This window comes from Ruditapes philippinarum, unplaced genomic scaffold, assembly GCF_026571515.1.
Source record: "Ruditapes philippinarum isolate M1 unplaced genomic scaffold, ASM2657151v2 ctg9315_1_1_1_1, whole genome shotgun sequence".
Taxonomy (NCBI): Eukaryota; Metazoa; Mollusca; class Bivalvia; order Venerida; family Veneridae; genus Ruditapes; species Ruditapes philippinarum.
Window position 1 is genome coordinate 49,880 of NW_026861646.1, and position 20,588 is coordinate 70,467.

At 32.0% G+C, this 20,588-nt stretch overlaps 1 protein-coding gene across 2 annotated transcripts; it reads right to left on the bottom strand.

Annotated features, from left to right (window-relative positions):
* Positions 1–3,773: 3,773 nt before the first annotated feature.
* On the bottom strand, positions 3,774–17,012 carry LOC132716407 (uncharacterized). Of its 2 annotated transcripts, none has more exons than XM_060699673.1 (4): positions 16,873–17,012; positions 7,313–7,456; positions 6,820–6,985; positions 3,774–6,120 (listed from the first exon to the last, which is right to left on the bottom strand). In XM_060699673.1, exons 2-4 carry the CDS (start codon positions 7,445–7,447, stop codon positions 4,613–4,615), a joined length of 1,809 nt encoding a protein of 602 aa, XP_060555656.1. In that variant the 5' UTR covers positions 7,448–7,456; positions 16,873–17,012; the 3' UTR covers positions 3,774–4,612. The 2 variants fall into 2 exon arrangements, with proteins under 2 accessions (XP_060555656.1, XP_060555657.1); XM_060699674.1 differs by lacking the exon at positions 16,873–17,012 and adding an exon at positions 10,264–10,387.
* Between the last annotated feature and the right edge of the window lie 3,576 nt (positions 17,013–20,588).

Below are 20,588 nucleotides of genomic sequence, written 5' to 3' on the forward strand. Positions count from 1 at the left end.
CGCTTCATCAGTGAACTGAATGACCTTAGGGGAGTCAAGTTATACTGTAAAAAATTGCAGCATTTCATACAATAGCAACACATTTTTTCAGTTACCAATAATCATTTTGAATATTAAGTAGATTTATGTTTTTTTGTTTTATTGGCTTAAATTTACGGTAGTAGAAATGCGTATCTGTGTGGTAAGTAGATAACTTGGAAAAAAGCTATAGGGAACTGGATAATCCCGAGAATATGCGTAATAATAGGGGAATTATGCCCAAAGGGCAACCTGTTGCTGTTGGTACCAGTTTTGACTGGGTGCCTAATTAACCGAACGGACAGTTTTGTTTTCATACGATATTAGTCTAGCTGCCGATTTTCCTGCGCCATTTTATTTTTAGCGTCAATGTCGGAAAATTGCGTCCTCAGATAATATCTGCATATTGGATTTAGTTGACATTTACCGCTGAGAAAAAGATACATGATTGGCGATGTACCCTATTCAGACAGCTTGTCTAGCGAAAATTAAGTACCAAATAAAAGGATAAATCGTCAATTTGAAGAAGTTTCTCAAAGTACCCAAATTAAATTGATGGTTTATCTTTGAAAACTAAGCAGTCATTGCTTAAATCATGTGGTGGGATCATCAGCAAGTTTGAAAATGGGACAAAATTAATGATAAATAATGCCGCGGCGTCTTCAATTAATTAATTAAAGCAATTCAGTTCCATATGATGTTTTCATAAATAATAAATAATGTGCGCAATAAGATTAATTAAGTTCTTCGTCAAGATATATTTCAGTTGTACCAGCATGTACACCTTTACCGAAAGTGGGTATAACACGTCTCAATCTCAGTCTCGTCTGTCTCGCGAGAATGACAGAACGCCAAAAATGGCGGCGCCCATGAACTTATTTCTCAAGTAAAAAATAGAGTCTGAAAACATGAATTTCTCACTTAAAGGGATGATGTCAACAAAAAAACTGTCATGGTACCTCTTTTTTAATTATGAATATTTATATTAGACAGACATCAATCCATCCATTCCTATTCCTTTAAAATGAAAAAAATAATTTGTGCAAACAAATATGGAACTTAATACTATAACATCTGAAATTTTGGCTGCATGTGGGGGCATCCATGGCATGACGACACATTTCTAGTGTTATTTCATATTATGTTTTTCAAGCAAAAAAAACCCAGAGTATTTATAGTGAAATAAAAGTAATATTTAACTTACTTAATAGCTTTTTTTGTTTGACGTTTTTTTTCACTCGCTGTTTGGCACTGCATATTGTGACATCGCATTATCAAAACATCACACGTCTGTTCTATGTTAATGACTGAATTAAAAATGTTGTCTTTGAATTTATTTTCTTAATTAGACCATTTTTGTCAAGCCCACCTGTGGTGAGCTAGACTTAGCCATTACATTTGACGTATAGTTTGGTGTATGTGCTTCTGTTCATCCGTTGGGATTTGTATTGCCTACATCTTGCTCATTCTGTGAAGGATTTCAAAATAATTTGGTAAAAATGTTCACCATGATTGGGTGGTGTGAGGCACACAAAGCCTAGGTCAGTCACTCAAAGGCCAAGTTCACAGGTTGGGGTTAGTGCAAAAGTTGGCAAAACCGGTGTCCGGAGCATAACTTCTACATGCATAGAGGGATTTTAATATAACTTGGGACAAATATTCTCCATAGTGACGTGGAGTAAAGCGTGAAAAATCCAGGTGTCTGTGGCAAAGGTCAAGGTCACATTTAGGGGTCAGTCATCCATGGAGGGATTTTAATATAACTTGGGACAAATATTCTCTATAGTGATTTGGAGTGTTACACGGAAAATTCAGGTGTCTGTGGCAAAGGTCAATGTTTAAACCCATTGGTCAACTTTAAATTAAAACATTCACTTTTGAGTATAACTTCTATATAAATGGATTTTTATATAACTTAGAACAATTGTTTTATATAATGAGTTGAGTTGTCTTGCACAAACAACGCAACAGCCGAAAAAAACATCAATATTATCGCCGTTTTCCTTCAATGACATTATCTTTCGATAAATTCAAACGTGCCAGACGGCTATGACCGAAGCCATCCGATTATGTGGTTCCCACACTTAAACGCGCTGCGCAATTTGCACACGGCAAAGCTGGGGCCACATAATCGGATAGCTTTGTTCATAGCCGTCTGGTTCATTGAATTTATTGAAACATTTTGTCGTTGAAAAAAAACGGCGATAATATTGATGTTTATTTCGGCTGTTGCGTTGTTTATATTACCGTTGAAGTTAAAAATTGACCATCATCGTGAAGAATTATATCTTCTGTGTCGATGGACCAAAGGATTATGTGAAAATATTGGAAATGGAATAAAATACATGGTGATTATGACGGTAGGGGTGCGGATTTTTTCCGGCGAACATTTTTATCTTGTGTATTATTATAGATGTTGAAATATGAATTTTTTTTCAAAACGGCTTATATTAAGTTTTTTTGATATATATGATCAGTACATGTGCTGGGATTGACAAATATGCATTTTATTTGGATTTTAAAGGCGTTTTGAGCTCCAAACCCCAAGTGTCTGTGAATAAATATTGACTATTACCAATCAAATATATCGATATTTCACTAGTCAGTGAGGTGTGGTGTATTGGTATAGATGTCAAACTACTGATCTGAAGGTCTCTGGTTCGATACCTGACCAACACTATGTTATGATTTTTTTAAAAGTTAAATGCAAGAATTAATTTGAAATCGTTTTACTACACCTTGTTTTAGAATACCTTTTAAGTGGTGTTTTTATGCACAATTATGTCTTTTATTTTGTCTTTTATTTCATTACAGTATCGTTCTTTTTGTGACAATATGCAATCGTATATGCTTAAGCGCATACATGCTATAAAGGCAGTTATTAAAAAATCTACATAGATAGTACACACAATAAAAAGGTTTACAATAGTTTAAAGAGATTGGCAATTTCAAAATTAAAATAAGAAAATAAATCGCTGAAATAGGATTCGAACCTACCAGTCTACGTCTGCAAGTGGAAACTCTTTACCAACTGCGCTAAGAGGGAAGCTTCATTTACACTATTTTAATAATTGGATATTTACATTCATATCGATTTACAAGTTAATCGTAACGTTTACGGAATATACCGACTATAGGGTCAAATGCAAGAGTGCAAGGTCAATGTTGCCGGACAATATCTATGAGTGTCTTTATTGTTTATATGTTTTTGAATGACAGCAAATTTCATAATCCACCTGATTTCTTTTGATTTAACAGTTATATGAACCAATTTATCTAAAAATAACATGTTTAACCTGCTGAAGGCCACTAAGAAAAATTTAGGAAATTGAACTTCTTGCATAGCAGACGTGAGTTTCTGTGGGTTTTACCCATGCCAGAAATTTTATCTGGCATAGGGGGTGCCAGATGAGTCGCTTGCCATATAACAATGTCATTTTGGCACATTTTATGAATGAAACTGGAAATTCACCTTAGGATCTTTACTGTGTTTGTTTGAATTATAAGTCAATCAGAAAAAAATTGCATAATATGATTTATTTACCAACAAGTCAATAAATGTAGCAACAAAATAGGATTTAAAAAACAAAGAAAAAAAAACAATGCAATATTAGAAATTATCAGAAAGGCATTTATAGATGTTTCAAGAATGGAACACAAAGTTTTAACAACTGTTAAGCAATTTTATCATGCAACTGCCATGGCAACTGCCTGCTTACACTTGCCTGATAATTTTTTTTTAATATGTTAGCAACAGTTACTGAAGGTTAAAAAAATCAAACCAACTTTGACTAGCATGCTTTATTAGAAATTGCAATTCTGGAATTGTGGCATTGATATTTTTGAAAATCTAATCTGAGCCCAACACTTCAACTTCTTCCATATTTTCTATACATTGTTTTATGACTACCGTTTTATGAATACCCTATTTATTCTATCTATATTTGCAAAGTTTAATGTATTGAGAATATATATAATAATTATTTCAAATCTTTTAATACCAAACTGTTAATAACCCAATAAAATTTATTAAACTATAATCAATTTCAATGATTATGATTTAATGTTTTGTTGTATATCAGCAACAGTGTCATCCACTTGCCACCAAATTTCACCTTACCTATAGCATAATGTTAAATTGAGTGTATTAGAGCAAAGTTAACATAGATTTTATTGCAAAATGTGGAATTTTAATGTTCCCAACTGTTAAGGGATAAAAATACAGATCTATTATTATCTAATGCTCATAAATTCACTTGGGAAAATCTTCTTGTCCACTGGCAAATAGTTGGGAGTCAGGCATAGAATTACCGTATCACTGGAGGGATATTTCCATTTCATATATGCATACTTATTTCCTAGCAAGTGGGAGATCTATGAATATTTCTATGTATTCTACTTCTTTAAACTTATCCCCTGTACTAGTTGAATGTTTACATGGTGGATTTTTTAATTTTAAATTCTTTCTGCTGTACTCAAGTACTCAAGATGTAACTTCTCCATCTCAAAACTAATTTACTCTTTGTTTGTTTGATGCCAAAATTATCTTCTGTACTTAAACACTATAAAATGGCATCTAAATTATTAGGAAAAATTATCTCCTATTATTAGGTGCTCTTCTCATTGCAGCAGACACATTTCTTGGTGATTGGGAACTGTTACCATAGCCACCTTGCATGAGAATTCTTGGCTCTCCATAGTTATTTGGCTGTGCTCTTCTTGGAGACTGCCCCTGTGCATTGGATGTCCTCCTCTGTGTGGTTGTCCCACGCCTCATTTGGATGCCAGGCCTCCTGTGCTGATCCCCTTGCAGTTCTCTAAGCCGGACTTCCAATGTTTCAATCCTTAGATCTTTTTCTGATATTTGCCTAAGTTTTATTTCAGCGTCTTTTTCTAAGTTCTCTAATGATGTTTTATAGTTGTTCAGCTCTATGTCCTGTTCACTAAGCCTCTTCTGTAGCTTCTTCAGGTTACTCATATCTTGTTGATGCTTCCATAAATCAAAAACCATCTGATCAATCTCCTTTTGTTTATCTTTGAGCTTGCTCTCCAGTTCTTTTTTGTCTGCTTGTAAATTCTCAATACATGTGTTAAGTGGTTGTCTTCTTTCCTTCTCCTGAAAAAGGCTGTGACATTTTCTGATCATTTTCATGTCATCAGAATTTTCCAACCTATCAATTAGCCTGTCAGTTTCACATTCAAGCATATCCCAAGTAATGTCATTATCATCATCAGTGTCTTCATTGTCTTCATTTCCAAAATTTACTTCAACAAGCTTCTTATACAGTTTCCTCATTGCATCCATTTGTATTTGAAAAGCCTCACTTTGTTCATAAGATATGTCATTTTCATCATCTTTGATATCTAACTCTGCATGAAAAGCATCTCCAAAGTGTGAGAATCTAGAGCTGCCCCTACGAATACAGTCATAATAAGCCTCGCTAGATGGAAAATCTTCATCAATATCATCAACAGCAACATTCACATCCTCTGGGCCATCTACATTGTCACTTACTCCAACACTATTCACCTCTGTTGTTCTTGTGACTGTACTTTCTACATCATCATTATTTGATGTTGACACAGTGGCTGTTTGACTTTGGATTTCATCAAAGCCTTGATCGCATGATTCAGTTACACTTTGTGCTTCATCCTCATCACATTTTAATGCCTTTGATTGACAATCATTTGTTATACTTCTTTGAGATTCTATTATCCCTATGGGGCTCATACAAGCATCTTTATACTGCTTCTTCTGTGGTCTTGAATCAGTTTCATCACAGAGTTGCATTGTAACACCTACAGCACCAGTATCTGTATCATCCAAACCCATATCTTGATAAGATTCATTACGCTTAATTGGATACTGTTGTGGTATTGAGTCTTCAGTATAGCCTGGCTTAGGAAAAAATTGTTGGCAATCCTTTGTATTATACCCAGCTGACATTGAATCCTGCATTGGTATTACTTGTCTTGCTTTTCTTCTATGTGGAGGGGTTGATACAGCTCTATTTTCTGGATTGTAGAACCTTTCTTCATCTTGATCAAAGTATTTTGGATTGGTTGCATATCTAGCATGTCCTTGCTCTTGCATTCCTCTTTCTAGGAAAAACATGAGAGGAAAAAAAACAGTTGAGTATATTTTACGAAATAAGATAATTTTAAGATAAACTGGCACAGAAGTACCCAAGCTGAATTTTAATGTTTTATGTACATGTATCAATATTGACATTTGCAGTTTCAATTTCAAAGCAAGAAGGGGCCAGTGTCAGTGCAAATAGTGTCATTTTCTTACAGTATAACCCATTCTCTATCAAGTCATTGTTGAAGAAAAATGAAAATAAAACAAGAAGTATAACCATACATTCATTTGAATGAACCTAATTTATCTTAATTGAATCATATGGTTCTTTCTTTAAGTTTAATTGTTGATTTAAATATTTCTAAAAAAATATATACTTAAATGATTCTTATAGTCTGATTTTATTGACCTGTCAACTATGAATACATTTTAGCACTTATTAAATATTCCATTCCACTTCGGTTCTGTCCGTGTAGTTTAGGAGAATTAATATGGAGTATAATTTATAACTGATGTTTGGAAAATTCATGCTAGCGTAATGTATATGTTCTCATCACATACGCAATAGCACAGTCGATAAAGTGATTACATCATGTCAATTTAATCACATCTTACTACTCACATCTCACGAAATTTACTAAATATTTATCGAAGATATATTGTGTGCATTGACCATATAATCAGTATGCAATTGACAGGTTAATAAAATCAAACAATACCTTGCTGATATGACTGAAGCCGTTTAGCATACTGGTCTTCCAGTTCTTCAGCCAGCCATTCGTAATTTTCTTTCAGAATCCACACAAAGTTTTCAAAAGCTTTTGGTCCCCTTTTCTCCAGCAGTTCAAGCATTTTATACACTCTGTCCCTAGGCTTTACCTCAGCCTGAAATTGTTTGGGTAAGCATGAACTATGTGTTTATTAAAAAAGCAACACAAAAATAACAAAAAACTTCAATTATAAACATGGCCAGTTCTTGTGGTTTCACTTAATGACTTACAATTCTAGTAGTAGTGCATTTTTTAATAAAGGAAAATTAAAGCTAGTGCAGATAATTTTCTGAAACTTCACAAGCTTAAAAGAGAAACATATTTGAAACAAATTGATTTAAAAAAAAAATAAGAGTCATCATCCTGTGTCTTGAGTTATCAGCTCCTGAATGTGAGTTTTTGGCACTTTTAGGTTATTTTCCAAGAGCCGAAACAAAATTACCTTAATTAAATCTAGCATGCCATTGGTGAATATTTTATCTCTGCGAAGGGCAGCGTAGAAGTCCTCATCTAGGATCAGTTCATCAGCTATTTTGATATGCTGACTACGAAGTGTTGACTTCTGTCTCTTATCCATGATTGGTTACTGTTAACAAAAGATAATTATTATTATATAGTTATGATTGTTTAATTGTTATTGTAAACAAAAAGAATTATTGTATAGCTATGATTGTTTACAATAAACAAACAAGAAAAGCATTGATGCAAAGCATCAAAGGGCGTCCAAGCAAGAAATGCAGCAAGTGAAGATGAACTAGTACACATATGATGACAAGATATTCTTATAAACTACCAGAAATGTATACCACTTATGAATGAGCGGACGAAAGACATTGTTCATTATGAACTTTGATTGGCATGCTAGAGATTAGAATATTACTTGTTATTTCTTTATGATCGTGGTTATTAATAGCAACGGATATACATGTATGCAATCATTTATAATCCATATGTGTAACGCATGATCAACACGTACCACACATTTGTCCCTTATTATGTACATGTTATCGCTATTAGCGAAGACCCCCCTTAAGGTATCTGTTCACACTTTAAGTTAGTAAAAATATGACACTGGTTATATTACCATGTTGATCATGTTGAGCATAATTGTTTATTATACAATAATTGTAATATCTATTAATTTTAATTTAAAAAAAATACAAATTTTATGAATATTGTTTTCTTTTATTCTTTTTTGTGTTTATGTGCTATTTTAATACTGAGTTTTTACTACTCTTTTTTATTAAAATTGTAAAATAAATTTTAAGAATTCAATTGTCATATTGACCGACGATTATAAGTCAAAGCTTAACTGGAAAAAGTCAGTAAATTATGGTTTATCTTTCAATACATAATATTGTTTATTCTTAAACCATGTACATGTACATTGTATTTTTCTTTATCATTTTTTAAATTATCGATCAATTGAATAATTCATAAAATCTAATTTGTAACTTTGAATAATTCCTCGGCATCTTTACTAAACACGGATAACAAATTGAATAATTAAATAAAATGTTTCAAAGTTGATAATGTCATTTTAATACCATAAAAAATGTACCTTTTTCTCAATTATTGTACATATCACGGATTTATATTACATATAAATCCGTGTACATATTTATTGTTTTTATCTCATATAGATAAAATGAAACATGCTATTGTTGTTTTTTTTCTAATTGTAACGATATCAAACATCTACTCCAAAACCGGGAGAGACCGGACAATATAACGTGTGGTACTATTCGCCGGTCACTAGTAAATCCTGGTCAAAATAGACCGGGAGAGACCGGCATTTACCGATAGTAGTGATAAAAAGATATATCTATAAATAGGTTTTTGGAATATTTAGGTCATCAACTGATCATTCTAGGATACATGTACAACAATAACATACCATGACATGATAACCGACTGTGTACTACAAAATGATAAATAAAAAACCCAGAAGAGCGCGATTTATTGACGGAAAAGGTTATTTCATTTGTAAATGTTTGCATTGCGAAAATTCATTGTAACATATCGCGACATTTCATTCTTATTTAATAATCAAGCACCCTCATACCGATCGGAATTTTCGGCTTTTATTATGACCGACTAAAAGGCTCGAGAGTTGCTGTCGCCCTTTCACAAAATCTGATCTCATTCCATAAGAGCGCCGCGCTTCGGCGCGGACGCCAATAATGATGGTAGATTTATGCTCTAGAGAAAATAATGACAAATTTACAATAAACTGTAATGATGATAAATTCATGATTTAAGAATAAGACATAATGATGGTAAATTTATGAATTTTACTATAAAAGTTCTAAGCAGACAAATCTATGATTGTTTAAAATATAACATAATAACTTCATGATTTTTGCTGTTAATTTAAATTAGACAAAACCGAACTGTGATTGTTTACAATAAAGCATATAATGATTGTAAATTTTTGATTTTTACTGTAAATTAGACAAATTTATAATTGTTTACAATAAATATTAATGATGGTAAATTATGTTTTTTACTGTAAATTAGACAAATCTATGATTGTTTACAATAAATATTAATGATGGTAAATTTATGATGATTACTATAAACTAGACAAAATTGATAATTGTTTAAAATGAACATCATGATGGGAAAAATTCATGATATTTTAGAAACTAGAGAAAATCTATGACAAATTTTTGATTGTTTTTAATAAAAGAATAATGATGGTAGGTTTGCAATTCGTGTTTTCTGTGAACAGAACTTATGTTATGGCAAATTGTAAACAAAAACATAAATATAATTATGGTAAATTTTTGTGAACTAGTTGAAATCATACTCAGTGAAATAGTGAAATGTTTTAATAAATTTAAGTTTTAATTAATAAAACATTGAATGCTCTTTTCTTGAGTCATTACAAACTGATATATATTTCAAATCAAGTAAAAATATTTAATTTTTTCCCTCTCAGAGTACAACTGTAATATCTCTTTGATACTTCAAATTTAAGCTAGAACATCAATATTTCAGACTTTATGTTCTTTCACTTTGCATGTTTTAATTAGATTCCTCAATAAAAATTTTAAAATATCCCAATAAAATCCACATTCTTCATTTTCCTTTTTATTTTATATTTGAACTTCTTTTTGTTTCAATCCTATTGATAAGAAAGTAAAAATTAAGAAGAATTTGAATTTTAGTACATTGTCTGACCTTAATTTTCATAAATACATTGTCCTTACTTAATTTTCACTTTGTCTTTACTTAATTTTCAGTAATTGTCTTTACATAATTTTTAGTAATGTACTTAAACTAAAAAAAGTTATTGAATTTTCAGTAATCCTTTGTCTTTACATAATTTTCAGTAATTTTCAGAAGGTTTTATTTTCTTTCGCCAATTTGACAGTTTCACTAACTTACTTGGTATTTTTTTATTATCCACTTTTATCATTCTTAAAATACTACTTCTGAATCACAATGTAACTTTAGAAAGTTTCCCCTTAAAAAAAAAAAGATTTTCAGAACCTGTCACATTTGGTATCTTCTTATGTTTTCATGTTCATTAAAGAAGATTAAACACTTGGTATGATATATTCTTCGTCATTAAACAATTCACATTTATTTGCTAATCCTTTACAGTAGCTAGGTTAGGAAAGAAGATTGTCTTATTTCATCTGATTGTGGTTTTTTATGATTTTAAAATCATTGTTTCATGTTTAGACAATCATACATCCTCTTCTTTTTATCTGTGCAGTGTTTGTTTTATCTTAAACTTCTGTTTGCACAATGTCTTAAAATACTTTCTAAAAAAAGCAATCAAGAAAGTTATTGGAGAAATAGATGCTTTGTACAGTGCACTGAGATTATTTTATATCATTTCACAATATGTCCTAAATCATTTAATGATACACAATATATTGTAAAACAAGAAAACCTTTTCAATTTGTCATGATACAAAACAAATTTGGAATTCCCAGTTTTGTTCTTTCATCCCAAGACACTCAATTTTCATTGTTTCATCTAAATAACTGTTTAGTTTTGGTTGGTTTAAGGAATGAATTCAAGAGTGTTTCAATAAGCTTTTAGCTGCCAATATAATCTAACTAAAATAAAGAAGTATAAACTAAATAACTGTTTGAAATATGTTGAAATAAAAATAAAACGTTTTCAATTTTCTGTAGTGTTCTATTAAAATAGTAAAGTGAGTAGTTTGAACCCAAATGCTTGAGTTATGACCCTAATTCTCATAACACAACTACAGGTTAGATTTAAGATTTGGGCTTGAGAGTAATTAAGCCCTTATTAACATACTGCAACCCCGTTATAACACTCATGTTGGTGTCCAAGGTCTCAACACTGCGTTATAATGAAGTTCTGATATAAAACGTTCATTGAGAAATTGCCACTTGACCCCAGCCCACCCTCGATAGATATAACACTAATGATTTTTATGCTCCCCGAAAAATTTCGGGGAAGCATTTAGTCGTCGGGTTGTCAGTCCATCCGTCCGTCAGTCCGTACGAAAATGTACGTACGAACGTCCCGAATTTGTGTCCGGCCCATTACTTTGTTATTTGAAGTCGGATTTTACAACTATTTCACACAAATAATCACCATATTGAGACGATGTGTAGCGCAACATTTGGGTCGCTACCTTGAAGGTCAAGGTCACAGCATGACCTTGAAGCAAAATCGTGTCCGGCCTATAACTTCGTTACTTGAAGTTGGATTTTACAACTTTTTCACAGAATTGATCCCCATATTGAGACAATGTGTTGCACGCAACATTAATTTTGGGTCGCTACCTTGAAGGTCAAGGTCACAGCATGACCTTGAAGCAAAATCGTGTCCAGCCCATAACTTTGTTATTTGAAGTTGAATTTTACAACTTTTTTCACAGAAATGATCACCACATTGAGACAACTTGTCCCGCTCAATATTTGGGTCACTACCTTGAAGGTCAAGGTCACAGCATGACCTTGCAGCAAAATCATGTCCAGCCCATAACTTCATAATTGAAGTTGGATTTTACAACTATTTCATAGAAATGATCAACATATTGAGACGATGTGTTGCGCACAAGTCGGTAGATAGATCTAATTGAGTAGAAGTGCAGTGCAAAGGACAGTAACTCTGCATTGCCTTAGTTTTGAATTATCACACTTTGAACTCTGAAACTACAAAAGATATACTTTTCTGTGTCCAAATCCTAGTCGGGGAGCATCACCTAGTTCAACTGGCTCTTGTTACTTTTTGCCGGTTTTGGGCTTGTGTGGTTGACTAAATTCATCTATGTTTGCATGTCACAGAACTTTATGTATGAATTTTGAGATTTTTATAACATTTCGTTACCTTACTGTTCAGCAAGTAAAAGAAACAAAGGAGAGAATACACACCTTCTGTGCTCACAAGTGTCCTAAGTACCATTGTTAATTATACTTAAGACTGTCACATTGAACAAATGTTATAGCGAATGCTGTGCTAAATGTAAATGAAAAAAAAAATATAATCAGCTAAAAATTACGATTTTTGTTTTGGAGCCAAGGCCTTATAATGAACTTTATACTGAGGTTATCATTATAACAGGACACGTTATAATGAGGTTGCAGTGTATCTTAAATGGGCTTGTCCAGCTTTCAGTCTGGTTAAAAACATTCATCATTATCATAATTAAGAAAAATTTCAAAATATAAACTGAATGAACAGTGTAGACCACGATCATACAGCACAGATTTGCCAGTTGATTTTATTCGGCACTGGTCACATGGGTAGGTTCAATCGCCGCCATCAGGCTATATTCGTTAAGAGATAAATAAACAACAAACTTTCTGTACAATCAAGTTTTTCATTAAAATGTATAGTAACTATTTTAAGCTGTATAATTTTCTATCATTCTGTTCTGGTCTTCATAAATTAATAAAGATTTCTTTTTTTTTTTAAATTGTCATAGCCCCCAGCACTTCACTGACACACCTTGAGAGAAAAAGAAAGAAAAAAACTTACTTGTATTTATACTCTAATCCTCATATCACAGTTTCAAATGAATTTTGATTTGTTTTAGATAATTATATGTATAATGTTATTTTAAATAAGAACTACTTTTTGATGTGATAGATTAATTCATTACAGATTAATTCATCACTGTCAATAATAATTGCTCATCTTGCATTATTATAATGCTTCCTCTAAATTAATTGTCCTAGGACAGATCATTCTGAAGTCATCACTTTGCTTAATTGCTCAATCTATTGTCTTTATAAAATATAGGTAACATGTTTGTGCCAAGTCTTATTCAGATAATGATAAGAATAAAAAAGAATAAATAAATACAGAATAAAGAAATAGAGATATAACATTACAGATTGTGGGTTAAGTGTTTAGTCTCTTGTCATCAGAAACTGACCCAGATAAGTGTATAGATTGAGATCTTATTGTTCAAACATTTGAATAGATATCTTTTTCTTCAATGATTAATTTGTTAATCATACACAGATCTATGACGAGATTTTAAGAAGCAAAAAAAAAACAACAACAAAATAATCAGATTGAATGAAGGCTTAAAGTCTATTACAGCTGCATCAGTCACCTGGGCTTTTGTCACGATTCCCGTTTCCTAAGTTTTCGATAATATAGCACGAGAAAATGTCATGCAATATTCTAGTTTTCAACCAATTGGCAATGAGATATTACTAATTCAAGGCTATTTTATGATTAATGCTTTTATGCTTATGTGTAACATAACCTTGTAGCCCATTTATATTTTTTTTGTAATTCTGCTTAACGAAAAAGAATAACACGAGATAGTATCATGCAAGACTTAGATAAATGCATTATAGAAATTTCTTAATATAGCAATTGCTTACCCGCCTTTTTGTCAGTATTTTAATACTTTGAAGCACAAGTCCTTAACATTCTAAGAGGTACAACAGTTTTTAATTTGTTGCTTTTCTGTGGTGTTTGGCTTTTAGTTTTATTTGAAGATGATATAATAGTATTATAAATTATATAAGATGCCATACATGTACAAGATCCTGTCATTAACTCAGGTACATTAACTCAGGTACCTTAATTTGAACTTGAAGCGCCAACTTGCTGACTATAAGCAAATTGGATATCTTTCTGGAATATGTAAAATGTCACAGATGTGATTTAAATCCACTGAGAGGTAGGAGGAGGGAGAGTAAGAGATGGATGGGAGGGGCCATAGATTAACCGGAAGGGTGGGCAGGAGAGGAAAGAGGCAAAAGATTGACTAAGAGGTGGGCAAGAGAGGAAAGAGGCAAGAGATTAACTAAGAGGTGGGCAGGGGAGGCAAGAGTGAGAGATGGGCAAGAGAGGTAAGAGGCAAGAAATAAACTGAGAGGTGGGTTAGAGAGGTAAGAGGCAGGAGATCAACTGAGAGGTGGGTTAGAGAGGTAAGAGGCAGGAGATCAACTGAGAGGTGGGTTAGAGAGGTAAGAGGCAGGAGATCAACTGAGAGGTGGGTTAGAGAGGTAAGAGGCAAGAGATCAACTGAGAGGTGGGTTAGAGAGGTAAGAGGCAAGAGATCAACTGAGAGGTGGGTTAGAGAGGTAAGAGGCAGGAGATCAACTGAGAGGTGGGTTAGAGAGGTAAGAGGCAAGAGATCAACTGAGAGGTGGGTTAGAGAGGTAAGAGGCAGGAGATCAACTGAGAGGTGGGTTAGAGAGGTAAGAGGCAAGAGATCAACTGAGAGGTGGGTTAGAGAGGTAAGAGGCAAGAGATCAACTGAGAGGTGGGTTACAGAGGAAAGAGGCAAGAGATCAACTGAGTGGTGGGCAGGAGAGGTATTGATTGCCAACATAACTAAAGCTCCTATGTATAGTTCATGTATATAGCAAATGAGTATGTTTTTGGAAACTGTAACAAAATACCAAAAAATAAATAAGTTTTGAGAAATAACAATAAATCCATGAAATAATAGCATTTATGAGGCACAATGGGCCTTTTATGTTTACATATTGTTATTAAGATTAGGAAATATTATTATTGTCTGCCAAGATTCAAATAACATAATCACTTCATGTGGGTGGTGAAATGGTAAAATAAGTCCCAAGGTTTGGAATGAGTTTGAGTAACAAATTAATTCTGTAAATGCTAGTAGCAGTAAATAATAATGACTTGTTAGAACACCAGGACAACTTGGATATATGGTATACATTAAATGCCATCTAGCCAGATATTAATGTTATAAATACAATAATTTTAGTAATTGGCTAATTTTTTCAGATTACATGTACTTCCTGTGTCAGTCTGCCTTGGATTATTTCCCTTTAGTCTGCCACAATTATTACATATATTAACAGTTATGTTTGTCTATTTGTTAAACAAAAAATGACAATTTTTTAGTTAAATAAAGAAAGAAATGCTTTTCTTTGAGTTAAATAAAGAATGATATATTTTTTCTCTGAGTTAAACAAAGATGGATCTTGCACCATGGATTGTCTTGTGAATATTCCACTTCAAGCTTTAAAGCACCTTATTTAGTACATGTTTTGTTTGTTTGTTTGCTTCATTTTACGCCTTTTCCCAACAGTATTTCAGTCATATAGGCAGGTAGTTTCCTAACCATCGTTCCTGGAGAGTTACACGAGTACTAGACTACCTTCCTCCGTGCTAAACTACCAAAGCATCTCCCGGGGATCGAACCCACGCCAGAGAGGTAGTACATGTTTTAAATGGTATTATATATGTATATCATTAAATATCATATTACCCAAAATCATATATATATACATATATATATAATATAATTATAAAATATACTTTACAAATTAATGGAATTTTTATTATTTTAAAGTACCAAAGAGAAGAGAAACTAACATAACTGTGTCTGTTACCAAGCTTTTATCAAATTGTAGACTTGAGAATTTAAAAGATTAAAATGATTTTAAAAGATACTATCTATCTATTGATATATTGATTTCAACAGATAAAATTGAAAGAAGTAATTCATAATTTTAAAGCAGTAAAAACAACCTCAGATTTATTTGAAATTTACATTTTGTTAAAAATCTATTTTTTTTTATTTTAAAGTACTGCCTGTGTGATCTCCAGATTTATCTTCTGAACAGATAACAGTTTTTGTTTTGAAATTCCCCCTTTTTTCATGTGATGTTACCTTTTTTATATCTTGAGTTATTTGTTGTGTAACATTTTTTATATTTTAGATCATGTGACAGGCAAATTTGTTTCAATCATAAATGTATTTAGCAATATTCTATTTTTAATGATTAACCGGAGGCTGTGCTTTTTGCAAACTCGTAATAATAGAAAGACCTGAGCCAGAAAAACAGGAACAAATAGCCTAATGGTAAAGGTGTCTAATCCTTTAACAGAAGGGGTCTTTCTCGGAATGAACCCAACTTGTGTCACATCCAATCTTCCTCATGATAGTAACACCTGTTCTCGTAATTTCCAGAAAGCACAAGTGATTGATACTAATTTAAAGAACTTTTTTATGTCAAATTTGAATAAATAAGAAACAGATAACATAAATTGAGTTTAAACAAGAAACAGGAGGCATAAAATATTTAGACTAGAAACAGATTACATTAATGTGTTTTTAATAGAAACAGATGGTATAAATGTGTGTAAACTTGAATCAGATGACATTAATATGTTTAAACTAGTAACAGATGACATTACTGTATTCAAATTAGAAACAGATGATATTAATGTGTTTAATTAAAAACAGAAAAGTGTTTAAACTAGAAACATGAATTGAATGTGGTAAATTAAACTAGAAACAGATTATTTTAACATGTTTTAATATGTTTAAACTGGAATCAGATGACAATAATGTGTTTTAGCTAGAAAAAGATGACATGAATATGTTTATAAAAACGGATGGCATAAATGTGTTTAACAGCCACTCAGAAATCCATATTTTTTCTATTTATTTTAGAAATGTCAAACATGTGTCTTTAATAATGTTTTAATAATGAACTTAGAAACAGATGACATAAATGTGTTTCAAATAGGAATATTTTTGGCATATTAGTAACTTACAAAAAGAAAATACCATATAGTTGTCAACTGGAATACTATCCAAATTCACATGTTAATCATTTAATGCACATTCTTGTTTATAAGTTTCTTCCTATCCTATTGAATATTTCTTCATGTTTGTTTTTAACTTGGTTCATGTCTTTAAGCTTACATAGATTGTGACAGAATAGTGTATGATCATATAAGCTAGCATATTTCCACCTCTAATACCGTGTGAATTGCTGTAATCAGTTCATAATCTTATTGTTCTATAACTGAATAAACTGGTCAAGATTAAAGATTAATCTCTTTTCCTTAATCTGTCACCAATTAATTTTTATGCTTAATATGGCAGTTTACATCTTTATTTAATTCTGCCAGTCTTTTTTTTAAACAAGAATGTTTTACTTTTTTTAATTTTGAGAGAAACAATAAAAATCGGTTATTTTGAGAGAAATTGTCTTTTAAAATAAAACAATACAAATATCTGAATATGTCGTGGTGTGGTATCCATGGTTGAGTGGTTAAGATTGTTGACTTCAAACCACTTGCCCTTTACTACTGTAGGTATGAATCCTGCCAGGGACTATTTTATTGGAGGGATTTATCCAATTAGCTTACTGAACATCAGTTGTTCTACTCATAGCCCTATTTTGGGTTGCAAGAAAAAATGCCCCAAGGGCCCCCCGGGAGGCCCTTCCCACCAGTTTCATCCCCCATTTCATCTCAAAAAGTTGCTGTATGACCTTTACTAATTTTGGGTGTAAATAAAACAAAATTTAAATTTGTGTTTCATCCAAAATTGAAAATTTTTTAATAAATTTTTAAAATTTAAATTTGCACAAAGTAATCCTGTAAATCAACAAAGGGTGTGAGATAAATCCAGAAAATGAAACCCCCTTTAAGAAAAGGGTTTTTAGGGTGGGAAAGGGGGCAAAAAATAAGAGCCTTTTTGAATATGTTTCTGAAGTAGAAGCCAGTTGGATAAGTTTCTCAAATAAAGCTTGTCTGATATTTTGTCTAAAAGAACCCATTTTGAAATGTATAAGCCCACGCAGGAGCCTGTTCGATAAGCTTTCAATAGAGGCCATTGAATAAAGTTTCTCAAGCACTGAAGTCAAAAGTGACAATTTCCAAATCTAAAGTCAATAGGGATGTATTTCTCAAGCCAAAGTCATTTGGAAGCAGAAAACAATATGATGCAACAGTTAATTTGATTCCTACGGAACCATTTGCATAAGTTTAGCTTGATATATCTCTAAAGCAATAGTCATTTGAATGTGTTTCTCAAGTAGAAACCATATGGATATTTGTCTCAAGAACAAGTCAGTCTCTTTGAATAATTGTTTCTCAAACACAAGTGAGTTTTATATTGTTTTTCAAGCAGTAGTCATTTGAATGTGTTTCATATTAAAAGATAATTTGTGTATATTTCCAAAGCATATAAGCAAGCATAAGCCATTTGTATAGTCACTTTACTCATAGTTTCAATTAATATGATTGTATGTTGTTAATGTATCTTAAACAATTCATTGTAACCTTGTTAAGACAAAGGCAAATCATGGTGAGTAAAACTAATCATTTGAAGACCTTTCATAATGCTAGAATTTCCAAATCATGTGAATCAAAATGAAGCAGAATGTTTACATTGATTGAATACAGGTAAAGTAATGACTTTTATGGGTTATCTTACAGACTGGATAAAAAAAGTCTCATAGGGTCCTATCTTAAACATTAATTTTTCTAAAAACATATCCACTAATTTATTACCTGTTTTAAAATCCTGGTATGACATCTTGGCTTTGGATTCAAAGAGGTTATTATAATGTTATTTTTGCTGTAGTATCTAAGCAGGCATGATTGGTTGCTATTTTTAGTAATGAGTAATACCTATTATTAGGTCAAGGTCATCAGAAAAGATATATTGTTCATTATCAATTTATCGAAAAATCAAGGTATTGGGTTTTTGGTTAACCTCTTAATGGCTTGTTCACGAGATATATCTGCCAATTAAGGTCACAAGTTACATGTTATTTATTTTGCAATAGATAAACTTGTCAATTTAGTATTGATCTATATGTAACAAATCTTATTTAAAGAGAACAATATATTTCCTTTTAAATAAAAGACTAACATTTCATGACTTGAAGCCAATTTTTTTTAGTTAGATAGTGAGCTTAAAAGTAAGCAAAGCATTTATAAAATGATACTCTTATGTAACACTGAATTTATTTATGTGATAATTTAAATTTAAAATGAAGGCATTTTATTATTCTTGCGTAAAAATGATGGTATTTTATTTTTCTCTATGTAACAATTGAGCTTCTTCTTTATTCCTATTTAATAAGCATTTCAATGTCCCTGTTGCAAGTTCAGCTTTATTCTCTATGTAGTCATCAACAGTTGGGTCATGTTCATTGGAATCTTGCTGATACCACCCATTTCTGCTATCTTTTCCTCTCTTACTTCAAACCTCCCCGTCAACCTCATGCTCTATGCTTTTTATATTCTGTTCCAGCACTTTTTCAGCCTCTTTGCAGGAAGTGTCAGTAGAACCATCTGATTTAACAGATATTAAGTGACTGTTTCATTTGTAATCTTCCATATTTACCATGTAATTTTATTTTAAATTTTTTTTAAGCTTTTTAATCAAAGAAACTTGCTTACCGTATATTATAAATTTATGCAGAAAAAACTATTCAATGAGTAAAGATGGTGTTCACATTCAAATGTCTTTATAAAAAAATAGCTATAGTTTAAATAAAATTATATGGATAGCTGGAGCTAAAATAAAAGTAAAAAAGCAAAACTTGATTTAGTGTAAAAAAAAAATATTGGCCAGCCTCTATTCATGATCAATATTAAAGTTTCATCTGATGATAAAAAGCTATAAAATCATCCTTGAACAGAACTTTTTGTCATGTGAAGAAACAGAGTACAAGTAAGGCTTGAACCCAACATTCCATTCAACTTTTTTATGCCCCCACAAAGTGGGGAGCATATAGCGTTGCACTTGTCTGTCCGTCCGTATGTCTGTCCGTACGTCCCGAAATCTTGTGAACGCAACTCCTCTTAAACCGGATGGCAGATTTTGCTTAAACTTCCAAGGATGAACAACCTTAAAGTGTAGATGGTAGTAAAGGAAGGAATTTTTGCTGCAACAAATTTAAAACAGAATTATGGCCCTTTGTTGATTTTTTCACTATATACTATGTAGAAATTTTGTGAAAGCAACTCCCTCTTAAACCGGATGGCAGATTTTGCTTAAACTTCCAGGGGATGAACAACCTTAATGTGTAGATGGTTCTAAAGGAATGAATTTTTGCTGCGACAAAATTTAACAAGAATTATGGCCCTTTGTTGATTTTTTTTTTTACTATATACTATGTAGAAATTTTGTGAACGCAACTCCTCTTAAACCGGATGGCAGATTTTTTGCCTAAAGTTCCAGGGATGAACAACCTTAATGTGTAGATGGTAAGTAAAGGAAGGAATTTTTGTTGCGACAAAATTTAACAGAATTATGGCCCTTTGTTGATTTTTCACTATATACCATATAGAAATTTTGTGAACGCAACTTCTCTTAAACCAGATGGCAGATTTTGCCTTAACTTACAGGGATGAACAACCTTAATGTGTAAATGGTAGTAAAGGAAGGAATTTTTGCTGCGACCAAATTTAATAGAATTATGGCCCTTTGTTGATTTTTTTCACTATATATCATATATATGTTGTCA